At 41.3% G+C, this 17,954-nt stretch overlaps 1 protein-coding gene across 2 annotated transcripts in view; it reads left to right on the forward strand.

The window, feature by feature from the left end:
- Positions 1-17,954, forward strand: part of LOC106571582 (MAM domain-containing glycosylphosphatidylinositol anchor protein 2) — a 419,589-nt gene that overhangs the window by 176,538 nt on the left and 225,097 nt on the right. For both annotated transcript variants that reach the window (XM_014144813.2, XM_014144816.2), the window contains exon 3: positions 10,457-10,631. In XM_014144813.2, the coding sequence (XP_014000288.1) occupies positions 10,457-10,631 (175 nt within the window). The remainder of the gene's footprint in view (positions 1-10,456; positions 10,632-17,954) is intronic.

The following is a 17,954-nucleotide window of genomic DNA, read 5'->3' on the forward strand; positions in this document are numbered from 1 at the left end:
TGCACTATGTATAGGGAATAGCTTGCCATTTGGGACACAATCATGCACTTTACTGGCTATCACACATACAGAGGCATTCATTCTTACAGCCACTGTGCGATGTAATTCCCATTATAAAGCCATTTTTCTCTCTCCCCTGTCATATCCCCTGAAAAGGGCTCTGGCCTGCCTCCACTCTGTACACACACACTGTGTTTGGGGATACAGCCAGACTATATGCCAGCTAAACTGCTGAGCAAACACGCAAGCATGCAGGCACACACACATACGCACCCACACACACACACACACACACACACACAAACAAACACCACCAAACATTCACCCCCATTTCTGCTTCAATTGTCGGCTGGGTCAAGTTCAGACAGGTGGGTGAGAGGGTCAGGGGGTATAAATTAGCTGGATAGAGTCATGAGTGTCTAGCAGGCTATAGCATCAGAGCTCGGGGGCCAAAGGCGATGGAAGAATATAGCTACTGTAGAGATACTGTAGTTTTGGCCCTGGTGGGGAGGGGGGCTAAATCTGCCCCTGTATAATTCTGGGATACTGTAGAGTAGTGTATACTCATGGAATGATATAGCTACTGTGGAGAGTGTAGTTTATCCAGGGGTTAGTTGTGGCCTGGAGTGCAGTGTGATCCTAGCCACCCCCGTTCTCCCTGGGCTATGGTACAGATAGGTTTATTTGAGTCCTATGAATCCCAGTGTGAGTCATCAATAACCACAGGCTTTACAGAGAATTCTTCATTTAGGGAGACCTAAACTTGCAACATTTTACTATGCAACTGTAATGCGTAATATTAGGACTACTGCAGTACTGTGGAACTTTCTGTATAGTCTTTGGTATTTGTGATTCAGACATTTCACCCTTCATGAAATGTCATCATTTGGATGGTTGGATAGTTGGATCTTTGTCTCTCATTGTTTATGATACCTGTTGATTTTTCATCTGTACATTTTGTGATTCAGAACTTTGAGTTTATTTTTAATAATGCAGATAGATTGTAGTTTCCATCAATGCAATTGTCTGCATCATTTCCAATCCCCCATATATATTTTAAAAATAGAATTAGATAAAATAGATTTCCCCCTAGATCTTTGAGTCTTAGTTGAAATTAACAGTATTCCCCACAGATGTAGGATCTTCATTTGAGCCAGTTTGCAACTCCAGAAAAATAATCCTGCAGCAAAAGAAAATGTGAATTATTCTGTGGATTCTAATTTATGGAAATTTTTGTAGGGGTTAATAAAAAAAATTAAGTGGAAATTACAAACTTCAGAGGCCTTTTAAAACCTCAAATACACTACAAGTTTAACATTTCCTGCAACACAGGAAAGTTCTCCTGCAAAAGGGTGATCAAATTAAGATCCTACATCTGTTTGTGCAAAAGAATATTGGGTGCCATGGAGTCACACTATTTATCCCGTCAGTCTGTGATATGTACCCGTAGCTGATTTTCTCTGGTCATTCTATTTTCATACTTGGCCACACTTGGCTGCACAGAGACCTTATCTGACCTCCTCCCTCGTACCCCCTACAGAACTCAAAGATGGCAAGCAAGCTGTGTTGACCATCGCTGCTGGGAGTTACTGTTGGATTCAGATCCAAGCAGAATAGCAACTTTACATAAAAGCTAATCTTTGTATCAGAATGCCAAAGACAAGACTGACTGACTTACAGGGAGAAAAGCATTATCATTGTAATGACTTTCTCTCAATTCTTCTTCCCTGCTTGTAAATGAAAAAAAGGTCATGTTTTCTAATGCTCTTTATGGTGGATGTGTAAAGATTGAACTCCTGACCTCACCGTCTAAGTCAATTATACATTGTTAATTGTATAATTGTACATTATTTGAGATAACTACATGGTATAAGCAAAAATGTAAACTCATCTAATTATAGTAGCGAGTATGGCCCAACCCATCCACTCCTCTCTGATCTCCAATGTCTGTCTTAGGGCAAGAAAAGAGGGTCAAACCGTACTTCCAGGCATACTCTAATTCTTACAGAATCCCCCAGTGGACATACACAGCTTTCGGAAAGTATTCAGACCCCTTGACCTTTTCCCAATTTTGATACGTAACAACCTTCTTCTAAAATTGATTATATCGTTTTTTCCCCCTCATCAATCTACACACAGTTTGCCGTAATGACAATATCACATTTACATTAGTATTCAGACCCTTTATTCATTACTTTGTTGAAGCACCTTTGACAGCGATAACAGTATTGAGTCTTCTTGGGTATGACGCTACGTACAGGCTTGGCACACCGGTATTTGGGGAGATTCTCCCATTCTTCTCTGCAGATCCTTTCAAGGTCTGTCAGGTTGGATGGGGAGCGTTGCGGCACAGCTATTTTCAGGTCTCTCCAGAGATGTTCATTCGGGTTCAAGTCCGGGCTCTGGCTGGGCCCCTCAAGGACATTAAGAGTTTTGGAAAACTCCAAGGGGGCTGTCATGTCCCTTTTACTGAGGAATGGCTTTCATCTGGCTATTCTACCATAAAGGCCTGATTGGTGGAGTACTGCAGAGATTGTTGTCCTTCTGGAAGGTTCTCCACTCTCCACAGAGGAACTCTAGAGCTCTGTCAGAGTGACCATCGGGTCCTTGTTCACCTCCCTGACCAAGGCCCTTCTCCCCCGATTGCTCAGTTTGGCCGGGCGGCTAGGAAGTGTCTTGGTGTTTCCAAACTTCTTCCATTTAAGAATGATGGAGGCAATCTCTAGCACCCAGACAAAGAAAGTAAGGCAAAGATATGAGAACAAAATGGCCGTGGGGCTCCAGAAAAAATTCGAAAGCCTCCCAGTCAGTCAGATAATGTGGTCTACCACCATGTGAAACAAACAGTAGCACTTTCCCTTTGAAAACCACAGAGGCTATTTGAATATCCACTTCTTAGTGTCACTCGAACAATACACTTATTGATATTGGCGCTGTGCTGGAGCTCAAAAGCTCTTTACACAAATGGCAAAGGAGAGGAAATGAACGGGAGGATATAAGCTAGTAGAATATTGAATTCAGCTGAGGTCTTCATAAGCTATCTCTCTGTCTCCCTTTCTCCCTCTCTCGCTCTCTGTCTTTGTGTTTGCATGATGGGAGATCTGGAGAAGAAGTGGAGGAGAGGAAAGAAGACTTTGGCTCTATCTAATTTATGCTCATAACTTATTTAACTTCTGAGGAGGAGAGGTTGTTTTTATTAACTCATGCTTTCCCTAACTAGCATAATAGGGAACAGATGTACTCAGTGTTTAGTGATGTAGGCTTGCTGGGCTTCACCATCGATCGCTTGCTGAGTTGAGAGGTTTTTTGGTTCAGTGCTTCTGTATCTACTTGTCACATTTTTTTCTTTTTCCAAAAAGCACTTTAGCTTTGACGTTAATATAACCTCTTTAAGTCAGTATGAAAGTCTTGTACACAGAAGAGGTCGCCCCTGTGTGTGTGTGTGTGTGTGTGTGTGTGTGTGTGTGTGTGTGTGTGTGTGTGTGTGTGTGTGTGTGTGTGTGTGTGTGTGTGTGTGTGTGTGTGTGTGCACGCGCGCTTCAGGTCAGATCTGTGAGTTATAGTTCAGTTTTAATGCAATGTAGAGACTCTGGCTAGTTTGTGTGTGTAACGGGTTTCGTCGGAAGGAGTGGACCAAAGCACAGCATGGTAAGTGTTCATGATTTGTATTATCAAAAAAAACACTCAAACAAAATAACATAAGGGAAAAACGAAAGCGCACAGTTCTGTCAGGTACAGAATACAAAACAGAAAACAACTACCCACAAACACAGGTGGGAAAAGCTGCCTAAGTATGATTCCCAATCAGAGACAACGATAAACAGCTACCTCTGATTGGGAACCCTACTCGGCCAACACAAAGAAATAGATGACATAGAATGCCCACCCCACATCACACCCTGACCTAACCAAATAGAGAAATAAAACGGCTCTCTAAGGTCAGGACGTGACAGTGTGATATACAGAGACTGGGGCTAGTTGGTTGGTTCCTCGCCGGCTATGAACAACTGGACTCTTGTCAGGCTAATAATAAACTCCATGGCTCCATCTGAAGACTCTTCTCTCTGTCTCTGCTTCTGGCCCCTGGCTTGGACAAGAGCCTCCGGAGTAAGATGGAATCGTAGGGTTTGAACCCCCTCTGATGCAACACACACGTACCGAAAGAAACACACATGCACACACACACACACACACACACACACACACACACACACACACACACACACACTCAAAAAAGGGGGGCGAGAATGATACAATATGCTGCCTTGCCTTCTCTCTCTCTCTCTCGCGCTAGCTCTGTCACTCTCTTTCCCTCTCTCTCTCTTTCTGTCTTTGCATAATGGGAGATCTGGAGAAGAAGTGGAGGAGAGGAATGAAGAAAGGATGGAAGAAAGAGAATTCAGAGAGAAACTTTGGCTCTATCTAATTTATGCTCGTAACTTATTTAACTTCTGAGGAGGAGAGTTTTTTTTTAAACTCATGCTGTCCTTAGCTGGTATAATGGGGAAGAAATGTACTCAGTGTTTAGTGACAGGCATGCTGGGCTTCACCATCGATAGCTTGCTGAGTTGAGAATTGTTTTTGGTTCAATGCTTCTGTATCTACCTGTCTAATGTATGGGGGTTTGAACCCCCTCTGATGCAGCACACACATACTCTAAGAAGAAACAGGGGGGTGATAAGGGGGTAATGAGGAGGGCGATAAAGATACAATATGCTGCATTGACTTTTATATATATATATATATATATATATATATATATTGTGGCAAACCTCTTCAAAGTTAGGAGCGTTTGTCACAAATTAAGTGGGAAACTGTCACCAAAGTCAGCCCAGAATGAAAGTTATTTTGAACATGACAGTACCTGTGTGTTTGTTTCGCTGTCCTGGTCCACCCAGGCCGCAGGTAAGGTCAAGGATAGCAGGGTTCGGTACACAAATCTGGTTCTCGGTAGGTCCAGGTCTAAACGCCAACAGGTAAGTCCAAAACAGTCCAGCTCGTACACGGTAAATCCAGCCAATGTAGATTGTCTCTTTCTCTATGGTTCATAGATCCTTCCCGCCCTCTCTCTCTCTTCCTGGTTTTTCTTGACCTTTTATCTGTGGGTCGGCTCCACCTTCTGAGGGTTCCCCTTGCTTCTGGGAATTGTAGTTTTGGCAGTCGGCCATTTTGTGATCTGTAGTTCTGATCGGGGTGGCCATTTTAGTGATCGGGCAGAGCCCGTTTATTAGTTCTGCCCTCACATATCTGCCATTTATCACTCGACCCCCTTCTTTTGCCACTATATATATATATATATATATATATATATATATATATATATATATATATATATATAAAGTATTTGATCCTCTGCTGATTTTGTGCGTTTTCCCACTGACAAAGAAATGATCAGTCTATAATTTTAATGGCAGGTTTATTTGAACAGTGAGAGACAGAATAACAATAAAATCCAGAAAAACGCATGTCAAAAATGTTATAAATTGATTTGCATTTTAATGAGAGAAATAAGTTTTTGTCCCCTCTCAATCAGAAAGATTTCTGGCTCCCAGGTGTCTTTTATACAGGTAACGAGCTGAGATTAGGAGCACACTCTTAAAGGAAGTGCTCCTAATCTCCGCTTGTTACCTGTATAAAAGACACCTGTCCACAGAAGCAATCAATCAATCAGATTCCAAACTCTCCACCATGGCCAAGACCAAAGAGCTCTCTAAGGATGTCAGGGACAAGATTGTAGACCAACACAAGGCTGGAATGGATTACAAGACCATCGCCAAGCAGCTTGGTGAGAAGGTGACAACAGTTGGTGCGATTATTCGCAAATGGAAGAAACACAAAAGAACTGTCAATCTCCCTCGGCCTGGGGTTCCATGCAAGATCTCTCCTCGTGGAGTTGCAATGATCATGAGAACGGTGAGGAATCAGCCCAGAACTACACGGTAGGATCTTGTCATTGATCTCAAGGCAGCTGGGACCATAGTCACCAAGAAAACAATTGGTAACACACTACGCCGTGAAGGACTGAAATCCTGCAGCACCCGCAAGGTCCCCCTGCTCAAGAAAGCACATATACATGCCCGTCTGAAGTTTGCCAATGAACATCTGAATGATTCAGAGGACAACTGGGTGAAAGTGTTGTGGTCAGATGAGACCAAAATGGAGCTCTTTGGCATCAACTCAACTCGCCGTGTTTGGAGGAGGAGGAATGCTGCCTATGACCCCAAGAACAACATCCCCACCGTCAAACATGGAGGTGGAAACATTATGCTTTGGGGGTGTTTTTCTGCTAAGGGGACAGGACAACTTCACCGCATCAAAGGGATGATGGACGGGGCCTTGTACCATCAAATCCTGGGTGAGAACCTCCTTCCCTCAAACCAGGGCATTGAAAATGGGTCGTGGATGGGTATTCCAGCATGACAATGACCCAAAACACACGGCCAAGGCAACAAAGGAGTGGCTCAAGAAGAAGCACATTAAGGTCCTGGAGTGGTCTAGCCAGTCTCCAGACCTTAGTCCCATAGAAAATCTGTGGAGGGAGCTGAAGGTTCGAGTTGCCAAACATCAGCCTCGAAACCTTAATGACTTGGAGAAGGTCTGCAAAGAGGTGTGGGACAAAATCTCTCCTGAGATGTGTGCAAACCTGGTGGCCAACTACAAGAAACATCTGACCTCTGTGATTGCCAACAAGGGTTTTGCCACCAGGTACTAAGTCATGTTTTGCAGAGGGGGTCAAATACTTATTTCCCTCATTAAAATCCAAATCAATTTATAACATTTTTGACATGCATTTTTCTGGATTTCTTTGTTGTTATTCTGTCTCTCACTGTTCAAATAAACCTACTATTAAAATTATAGACTGATCATTTCTTTGTCAGTGGGCAAACGTACAAAATCAGCAGGGGATCAAATACTTTTTTCCCTCACTGTATACATATATATATATATATATATATATATATATAAAAGTCAATGCAGCATATTGTATCATTATCACCCTCCTCATTACCCTCTTATCACCCCCCTGTTTCTTCTTAGAGTATGTGTGTGCTGCATCAGAGGGGGTTCAAACCCCCATACATTAGACAAGTAGATACAGAAGCATTGAACCAAAAACAATTCTCAACTCAGCAAGCTATCGATGGTGAAGCCCAGCATGCCTGTCACTAAACACTGAGTACATTTCTTCTACCATTATACCAGCTAAGGACAGCATGAGTTTTAAAAAAAACTCTCCTCCTCAGCAGTTAAATAAGTTACGAGCATAAATTAGATAGAGCCAAAGTTTCTCTCTGAATTCTCTTTCTTCCATCCTTTCTTCATTCCTCTCCTCCACTTCTTCTCCAGATCTCCCATTATGCAAAGACAGAAAGAGAGAGGTGTGGGAAAGAGAGAGCGAGAGAGAGAGGGAAAGAGAGTGACAGCATATTGTATCATTATCACCCTCCTCAGTATATATATATATATATATATATATATATATATATATATATATACTGTACCAGTCAAGAGTTTGGACACTTGTTCTCATTCAACGGTTTTTCTTAATTTTTTATATTTTCTACATTGTAGAATAATAGTAAAGACATCAAAACTAGCCACCCTGGCTACTTTGAGGAATTTCAAATATGAAATATATCTTGGTTTGTTGAACACTTTTTTGGTTACTACATGATTACAATGTAGAAAACAGTAAAATTAAAGATAATCTGAGTAGGTGTGTCCAAACTCTTGACTGGTACTGTATACAGTGGCAATAAAAAGTATGTTAACACTTTGGAAATACCTGTATTTCTGCATAAATTGGTCATAAAATTTGATCTGATCTTCATCTAGGTCACAACAATAGACAAACACAGTCTGCTTAAACTAATAACACACAAACAATTATATACGTGTTCATGTCTTTATTGAACACACCTTGTAAACATTCACAGTGCAGTATGTGAACCCTTGGATTTAATAACTGGTTGACCCTCCTTTGGCAGCAAGAACCTCAACCAAACGTTTTCTGTAGTTGCGGATCAGACTTGCACAACGGTCCGGAGGAATTTTGGACCATTCCTCTTTACAAAACTGTTTCAGTTCAGCAATATTCTTGGGATGTCTGGTGTGAACTGCTCTCTTGAGGTCATGCCACAGCATCTCAATATGGTTGAGGTCAGGACTCTGACTGGGCCACTCCAGGTGTATTTTCTTCTGTTGAAGCCATTTTGTTGTTGATTTACTTCTGTGTTTTGGGTCGTTGTCCTGTTGCATCACCCAACTTCTGTTGAGCTTCAATTGGCGGACATACTGTATATATCCCAGTCTGGAAGTTGAACATATGATAAGACCCACATCCAATACAACAGAACAGCTATCTCTCCGACACCACCCAATCCCAAGCCTTGTGTGATAATATCCGATGCTATCGCCATCAAATGAGATTCTATCAGTCTCCAATACGATGCTATCGCTAGCCAATGCAGTGATATCGAATTCCTATGCGCTGCTGCTCCTCTTCTGCTCACTCAGGCAGCAGAGATATGTGTTGGCTTTGGAGGCAAAGCAAGGCCAGTATGTGTGAGTGAGTGAATGTGTGTGCGTGCATGAATGTGCACGCAGCAACTACAGATGTCGGATGTTAATTTTAGCCAGTTTGCTAGAGCAGGAAAATAATCCTGCATCTACAGGAAATGTGAACTATTATGTGGATTACAGTATATATAATTAATGGACATTTTTGTGGGGGTTGATATATTTTTTTGTGAGGGAAAATCAAGTCTGAAATTAAAATTTCACGTATACTCCCTCTGGCGCTCGAGGTCCCCAGACTGCTCATTACTACGCACGCCTGTCACCATCGTTATGCGTACCTGCGCCACATCAGACTCACCTGGACTCCATCACCTTCCTGATTACCTTCCCTACATATGTCACTCCCTATGGTTCCTTCCTCAGACGTTATTGTTTCTGTTCCATTTTTTTTTGTTTGTTTCATGTCTGTACACTACTCGTGTTTGTTGTTTTGTCCGTGTTCGTTTCTATATTAAATTATTCACTCCCTGAACTTGCTTCCTGACTCCCAGCGTACACATTACAGGGAGCCTTTTTAAACCTCAAATAAATTAAACGTTTTACATTTATTGGAAAGTTTTCCTGCAACAGGGGGATCAGATCCTACATCTGTACATCACCTATTAGGATACACAAGCACAAAGCAAAATGCAGTGCTGTCTAGCCATAAATTGACAGTATACTATGACAAATTATTTAACCGTTGTTACTGATCAAAATCTTAGAAAAACCTTGACAAAGTACAAACTTAATTAGCATAGGCTTGTCATTGAGAAAGGTAGACACAGGGAATCCTGGCTCCCTGTAGAGGAAAGGCTGTGCAGTCACTGCACCACGGCAGAAATTGACACAGAGCTACATTTCCTGACAAAATTGCAAAAATATCAAGCAATTAGAGTTTTATTTCCACAAATGTGAAATGGTTATTGAAGGTTTCCAAGACCTCTCTGATGAGAAGAGATGACCCATCCTGTTGGGTGAGGATGCAGAGAGCTGTGGGTTGGCAGCGCACTACATTGCTGCCTGCCATAAAATGAGGGATTGTGTCTGACAGATCAACCAACCTGCACATGTCTTTGTGTTATTTGCTTATTTATTTACTGAATTTCTTACTGATTTCCAATACACCCCCCCCCACCCCCACCCTTGACTATTGCTGTTACTGATTGTCCTGTTCGTGACAATGTTGATTATTTTTCGTGATGTTATTGATATTGTTAATGAATCATTCCATTTCCAAAGTACGCTTCGGCAATATGTACGTCATTACGTCATGCCAATAAAGCAAGTGAAATTGAAAATTGAGAGAGAGAAAGAGAGACAGAAAAAGAGAGAGAGATACATGACGGAGGGTCAATTACACCTCCATGTTGTAGACCAGAGGAAGAGACTGAACGCGAGTTCACCTTTCACCACCACCCACTGCAACATGGTTAAGGTTGTTGTACCAGTTAGTGAAAGATGGTGAAGCTGTGAATGAGGGTTTATCAGATAGAGATATCAGATCTCCTTTGAGGATGGTAAGAGTCCGACACAATGTATTGGGTGATAAAGTGTGGTTGTAATAAAAAAAGGAAATTGGTAGAGGGTAGGGACTCACCTTTCCAGGGCTGATGGAGGTTAACAATGCCCAGTAACCTGATAAAGACCAGGATGGGTTCCAAACGTTGTAACTCTAGCTAGCTAGAAGATTTTTTTAAATTCAGCAAACAGTGAGCAGACATTCGCTTTCCTTTCGTTGCTATTTCTTTGTATTTTCTTTATATCCAGTCCTTGTGCCACAACTACCCCTTTAATAACCATGGAAGACATTCATCAGTGGCCTATCCGCCTTAATTAAAGAAGCCAAGGGCTTTATGTCAAGTAAGTCATCTAACCAACCGCATGTCCTACACAGATCCGATGGACCAAGACAGCAGGCAGCGTGTCGGATCGCTTCCAGGACTCCAGCGTGTTTAACGAGACGCTGCACATCTCCAAGATCCAGAGACACCAGGGAGGACGCTACTACTGCAAGGCTGAGAACGGCCTGGGCTCCCCGGCCATCAAGTCCATACGGGTCGACGTCTACTGTAAGTACTGTACATTACCTTCGGACACAGTGGTTGGGTCAAGGTTGTTTTCTTTTTATTTAAATGTACTTTCTCAACGTAATAACATTGCATAAAATTCAACGTGGCTAGTTAGTATACCGTTCCCTTTCGATTTTAGAGCTGCAAAATGTTACTTTTTGGGCGACTCGACCAAATACACATAGAAATTTGTGTTATAGATCTGTCATTCTCATTGAAAGCACATCTAAGAAGTGGTAGATCGGTTCTATGTGCGCTATTTCAATGCTTCCCTTAAGTTTTGTTTTTGCATCTTTTACTTTCGGTTTTCTGCACCACTTTCAAACAGCTGAAAACACAACATTTTTGCTTATGGAAAGATATTTCACTGCGGTTTAGATGGTACAATGATTCTCTACACTATACTTGCTTGTTTTGTCACATACACTGATATTAGGAAAACTATTCAAATTTTAGCAACCAGGGAATGGCGGAGTGATTTCTGCATAGTTGTTCTTTAAACTAGATTTCAACCATAAGTTAACGATAAGTTTTTAAGGTTTGGTTCATTCCAATTGTTGCACAATTCAATCAAATGTCAGTCAATACTAAATGTTGAATTGGGGCCCTATCTAAACATCCTGTGTCTGTGTGTGTGTGTGTGTGGGGGGGGGGGTGCTGTACAGTAGACAACAGTATAAACAACCCAGCCCAGTAGCTTCCACCCTAGTCAACCTAGCCATTAACCTCTATGGGCTAGGTGGGACGCTAGCGTGCCACCCGTGGTGCACTCCATCAACAGCAGGTGCATTTCAAGAGCGGCAAATTTGAATCCAAATAAATGTCAAAATTCAAATTTTTCAAAAATACAACTATTTTACACCATTTCAAAGATAAACATCTCCTTAATCTAACCACGTTTTACGATTTCAAAAAGGTTTTACGGCGAAAGCATACATTTAGAGTATGTTAGGACAGTACATTTACAAGAGTTGTGTGTAATGTTTTGTCAAGTCAAAGACAGGGTCACCAAAACCATAAAACCAGCTAAAATGATGCACTAACCTTTTACAATCTCCATCAGATGACACTCCTAGGACATTATGTTAGACAATGCATGCATTTTTAGTTCTATCAAGTTCATATTTATATCCAAAAACAGCGTTTTACTATGGCATTGATGTTGAGGAAATCGTTTCCCTCCAATAACCGGCAGTCAAGTCAGCGTCACAAATTAAATAATTAAAATTAGAAAACATTGGTAAAATATTATATTGTCATTTAAAGAATTATAGATTTACATCTCTTGAACGCAATCAACTTGCCAGATTTAAAAATAACCTTACTGGGAAATCACACTTTGCAATAATCTGAGCACTGCGCCCAGAAAAATACGGCGTTGCGATACAGACTAGACGTCATGTTGGGGAGATCTAAAATCGAAAATACTATGTAAATAATCCATTACCTTTGATTCTCTTCATCAGATGTCACTTCCAGGTATCACAGGTCCATAACGAATGTAGTTTTGTTCAAAAAAGCTCATCATTTATGTCCAAAAATCTCCGTCTTGTTAGCACATGATCTAAGCCAGCCGGACTTCTCGTCATGAACGAGGGGAAAAAATATATTTCCGTTCGTTCAAACATGTCAAACGTTGTATAGCATAAATCATTAGGGCCTTTTTTAACCAGAACATGAATAATATTCAAGGTGGACGAATGCATACTCTTTTATAACGTATTGGAACGAGGGTACCCAACATGAACTCGCGCGCCAGGTGTCTAATGGGACATCATCGTTCCATGGCTCTTGTTCGGTCAGATCTCCCTCCAGAAGACTCAAAACACTTTGTAAAGGCTGGTGACATCTAGTGGAAGCAATAGGAAGTGCCAAAATATTCCTCAGCCCCTGTGTTTTTCAATGGGATAGGTTTAAAGTCAATACAACACATCAGGTATCCACTTCCTGTCAGAAAATGTCTCAGGGTTTTGCCTGCCAAATGAGTTCTGTTATACTCACAGACACCATTCAAACAGTTTTAGAAACTTTAGAGTGTTTTCTATCCATATATAATAAGTATATGCATATTCTAGTTACTGGGTAGGATTAGTAACCAGATTAAATCGGGTACATTTTTTTTATCCAGACGTGCAAATGCTGCCCCCTAGCCCTAACAGGTTAAACAATAGTGAGGTCTGATTGGAGTTGTCTGGGGCACCTACTGTACTTCAGCTGCAATCAACAACTCCTCAGATGTGCGCTTAAATGGAGGACGGTTTGTCTCATCTGAACCCTAGACAAGCAAACATTATATAGCTCCCAGCCAGAACCTCCCCAGATCCACCACTCTGTGACACAAGCACATTAAACCAGCACTTTCCCTTCCGTAACATCATCGCAAGCGATAAACCTTTTGGCCTGTGTTCTCTTCTCCCACTCTCTCTGTGGCAGAACACAGAGCAGTCTGCAGTCCTGTCTCAGTCTTTCCTCTCTGCCTCTCGTCTGTCTCCACCTCTCGTCGGCCTCTGCCTCTTTCTCTTTCTCTTCCTCTGCCTTTGCCTCTCCTCTCTTCTCTTCTCCTTGGTCAGGCAGGGGTTACCAAAGTAAGTGGAATCGCTTTCATCTGACATCTAAAGCCTCTGCTCTATCTGCCAGTGACTCCTGTCAGTCTGTCACGACATTTCGGGTCTGTCTGTGTGGCTGGTGGTTAGCCTCACCGCCGCCAAGGCTTTTTCTCTGTCTGCTCTCGCTTTCTCTCTCTCTGATCTCTCTCTCTCTCTCTCTCTCTGCCTTTACATCTGTCTCCGTTCTCTCTCTCGTCTCTCTCTCTCTCTCTCTCTCTCTCTCTCTCTCTCTCTCTCTCTCTCTCTCTCTCTCTTTCTAGTCCCTGGGTGTCTGTGTGGCTCTCAGCCCTTGTACCTGTTTATCCGTACTGACTTGAGCAGGGGCTGTGGAATAGAGGATGGTTAGAAAGCTTGGAACTTGGAGGAAGGAGGGGGAAGAGGAGTATTTTACTCTCTCCTTGTCTCCTTTCCTTCATCTGCACTGGACTGCCATATTGGCTTTGTGGTGGATGTATACTAGACATTTGCTTTCTCCTTTTCAGTTCTTCTACACTGTTAACTGTAAACTATTGACACATACAACAGACCCTGGACGGACAGTGACTAACATCCCAGTGTCACTGTTTTAGCTTGATAGCACTATGATTTATAGAGTTGACCAGTGGCTCTCTGGGTTGCCATGGCTAGGGCTGTTATTTTGTCAGCAGGTTATTGTCATGCAAAAGGATGCTGGGTCTCACGGTAATTGACCGTTAATTAACGTGAACATGTTTAGCATCTCCAGGCTCCACTCATACAAGCAGCATACAAGCCTCTGATGTGCGCCTTTGGAACATCTACATTTAAAACATGTTGAATAAATCAATTCAATATACACCATCACAATAAATACATTATTTATGTTAGGCAGGCCTGAAGAAACATTATGATATGTAGAAAATGTATTCCAGAAGAATAGAATATGATTTGGCTTACTGTACGTTATCTGTTTATGCGCCACGCCATAGACTGTAGGCTTGTTCATATATCAGACAAGATATGCTTATAAGTCCTGTGCCATTATTTGATATTATATGATTTTATAGTAAGAAGAATATATAGTTTAACTTAGCTGAATAAAATATAATGGATGTTTGTCCCATTCAGAAGCAAGAGTGCACACATATGAAGTAGAAGTGGCTATGTTGAGCTTAAAAGTGATAATTTGAAACAGGTCCTATATGCTAGATTTAGAGTTATTTGGCAACTTTAGTTGTGATTATTACAAACCTTAGAACGTCTTAGAAGTCAATAGATTTATGGGCTGCATGATGCGACTATAGGCTATTGCTTGCGCTCTGTTCCTTGCCTCATGCTGTACACGCTGTTCTCTCATCAAGTGATCATATTATAAATGTTCGTTTTGTTCGATAAAGTTCATCTTTATGTCCAAATACCTCCTTTTTGTTTGCGCGTTTAGTCCAGTAATCCAAATGCACAAAGAGCGCTCACAAAGTCCAGATGAAAAGTCAAAAAAGTTCCATTATGGTTTGTAGAAACATGTCAAACGATGTATATAATCAATCTTTAGGATGTTTTTATCATAAATCTTCAATAATATTCCAACCAGACAATTCCTTTGAAATAGAAAGGAAAGGGAACGGAGCTTGCGCTCATGGCCACACGCGATAAACAACTCAAGGCTTTCAACCTGACCACTGGTTGAAACAGCTCTTATTCGCTCCCCTTTCACAGTAGAAGCCTGAAACAACGTTCTAAAGACTGTTGACATCTAGTGGAAGCCTTAGGAAGTGCAATCTGAGCCCATTTAAACTGTATATTGGATAGGCAATCACTCAAAAAAAACTACAAACCTCAGATTTCCCACTTCCTGGTTGGATTTTTCTCAGGTTTTTGCCTGCCATATGAGTTCTGTTATACTCACAGACATTAATGTAACAGCTTTGGAAACTTTAGAGTGTTTTCTATCCAAATCTACTAATTATATGCATATTCTAGTTTCTGGGCCTGAGTAGCAGGCAGTTTACTCTGGGCACCATATTCATCCAAGCTACTCAATACTGCCCCCCGTTCCCAAAGAAGCTAACAGATTTTTTTAAATCCTCAATAGTGGTAGAGACTCCTCCATCCCCCACTCATTCAAACGTAGGACCTGGATCCTCCAGTTTGATCCCTCTGCTGTCTCTAGCTCCACACCCATCCCCGCCCGGCCGGCCATCTAGAAGTGTGAAGGTTAGTACCTTTTAGGGACGCTAAATATTATGTAGATATCTTATTCTTATTCTTGACTAGTTAGATAAAGGTTAAATTAAAAAAATATATATATTTAAAATGTTTTAAAAACATTTTGAATGTATCGGTCTAAAACTTTGGACACACACTGCTGCCCTCTTGTGGACAACATCTAACTTACATCCAGCATCCTATGTAAATGTATGGCCTTTCTTTTGCATTTCAAAGATGATGTAACAAAAATAAAATAGGAAATGCATGTGTTTTTGTTTGTTTTATCTTTTACCAGATCTAATGTGTTATATTCTCCTACATTCATTTCACATCTCCACAAACTTCAAGGTCTTTCCTTTCAAATCGTATGAAGAATATGCATATACTTGCTTCAGATCCTGAACTACAGGCTGTTAGATTTGGATATGTCATTTTAGGCGGAAATTGAGATGAAGGGTCCGATCCTTAAGAGGTTTCATCACCTTAGAAAGCACTGTCCATTCCGTTGTGTTAGGCTTTGAAACAACATCCACAATAAATGTTTTCCAGTCAGTTTCAACCTATTGTTAAACTTCTTTCTTCAAATTGATCAATCACGGTAAGGTGAGTTTTTAAAGCACCTACTGCTTTGATGATAAGTGTTTGATGTGATTTTCGATGTCAGCATGGTAAGAGGGACAATAGAGCCCTGAGTACCAGGCCATTAGCAACCTGATGATCGTTAGCGAGTTGGGTAGGCTACTACTAATGAATGTCCAGAGTGCATAAGAGGAGATTAACGTGACTAAATGGTCATGTAGAATTTTACTGCGGTCATGACTCATGAATGCTGGTGTGGCGGTAATACAGTCACCACAGAGCGTTGGGCCAGTAACCGGAAGTTTGCTGGATCGAATCCCCGAGCTGACAAGGTAAAAATATGTCATTCTGCCCCTGAGCAAGGCAGTTAACCCACTGTTCCCCGGGCGCCGCAGTTAACCCACTCTTCCCCGCACCTCTCTGATTCAATGCGGGTTAAATGTGGAAGACACTTTTCAGTTGAATATATTCAGATGGACAACTGACTAGGTATCCCCCTTCCCCCCTTTCATAACAGCCATGGCATTGTTTACAGTTTAATCCTGAATAGGCACCATGGTAGGTTTGGTGAGCCTATCAGACACATCTGCTGTGACATTCATTCAACCAATGATGTCATCCAATGCTCTCTCCAGTTGGCTCCCTGTCCAATGAGGCCCTCTCCAGAAAAACTCTGTGTCCATTGGAAGGGGATTTAAAGGGACAATCAATTGTTAAAGACATTGTACAGTACTTTCAAGTACTTTATCCTTTCAAGCTTGAATTGATCATTATCTCATCTTGTAAACGCTTCATATTTATCATTGAGTGTACACTAAATATGTAATGCTATGTCCTTCATATTGTAGAGCCTTAAAACAGGACTTTATATGACATTATTAAAACAGCAGCAGCGTTTAAAGTGGATGCCCTTGTCTCTGGCCTTGTAGTGCATGTGTACTTCATTAGCAGAATGTTGTATTGCACATCCAGCAGAAACACACTGGATTTCTCCATAGAAATGTTATAGCTGTCCCCCAGGGGTGAATTTAATTGATGGGCCTCTTTTGCAGCTTTCACTATTTTTAGTGCTTTGCAGCCTTGGTTTTTAATTTGCATTAGAATTGCTGTTTGGGCACCAGGACTCAACAGAAACACCTTGACAAATTGTGTTGACTGTCTGTTTTTCAGATGTTGCACCGGTGTGTCTTTATTCATACCAATGTGTTTATACTACCCAGAAATGTAACCGCTAGTTAGGATGGACACTTCTATTATGCTTGAGGGACGATACAAATATGAGGGAGAAAATGTAAATGTGAAATGAGAGAGACAGGAATTTAGGAGGGCGTGTATTTCAATGTGAATATCTTGTTTCTAAAGTGAAGTATTTTCTTCTGTTCTTTAAAAAAACAATTTCTTGCTTTTCCTTCCCAGTCCTTCTGAAACCAGAGGGGTATACTAAGAAGCAACCTAGATCTACTCAGGGTTTTCTAAAGCTAGCCAGCTGCAGTTAGCTTCACATTCCAGCTCAGGCTGGAATCAATCCATGGGTGAGTCAGTGACACATTCTCATTTGTGCCAAAATCAAAATGAAATGAAAGTTTTCTTGCAAATTCAGCAGGCTATGGCGTGGACTAGGCTTTTTATTTGTTATTAATGCCGTCTTTGGTGTGCTTTGCTGTGCTTATCAATGCACAAGCACTTTTTTCCCGCTATCAATACAATTATACAAAGGTTTTACTGTGTGTGAAGTTTCAAATGCATTATATCATTACTAAATGTCTAATGTGATAAGTATTTTAACATGACTATTTTTTTGCACACAAAATTAAAGGGAAGATGATGCAATCTTTGCAAAAGGGAGGGAATCTGATTTCAATGGTCCTCAACTCGTGGCTCAGACCATCTCATTAAGGATATTGGAGTTTGCCCCGAGTTAGCCTGCCCCGAAGCAGGTTAGATCTGAAGGATTTGTTGCCATAGAAATTTA

Source organism: Salmo salar, chromosome ssa15 (assembly GCF_905237065.1).
Source record: "Salmo salar chromosome ssa15, Ssal_v3.1, whole genome shotgun sequence".
Lineage (NCBI taxonomy): Eukaryota > Metazoa > Chordata > Actinopteri > Salmoniformes > Salmonidae > Salmo > Salmo salar.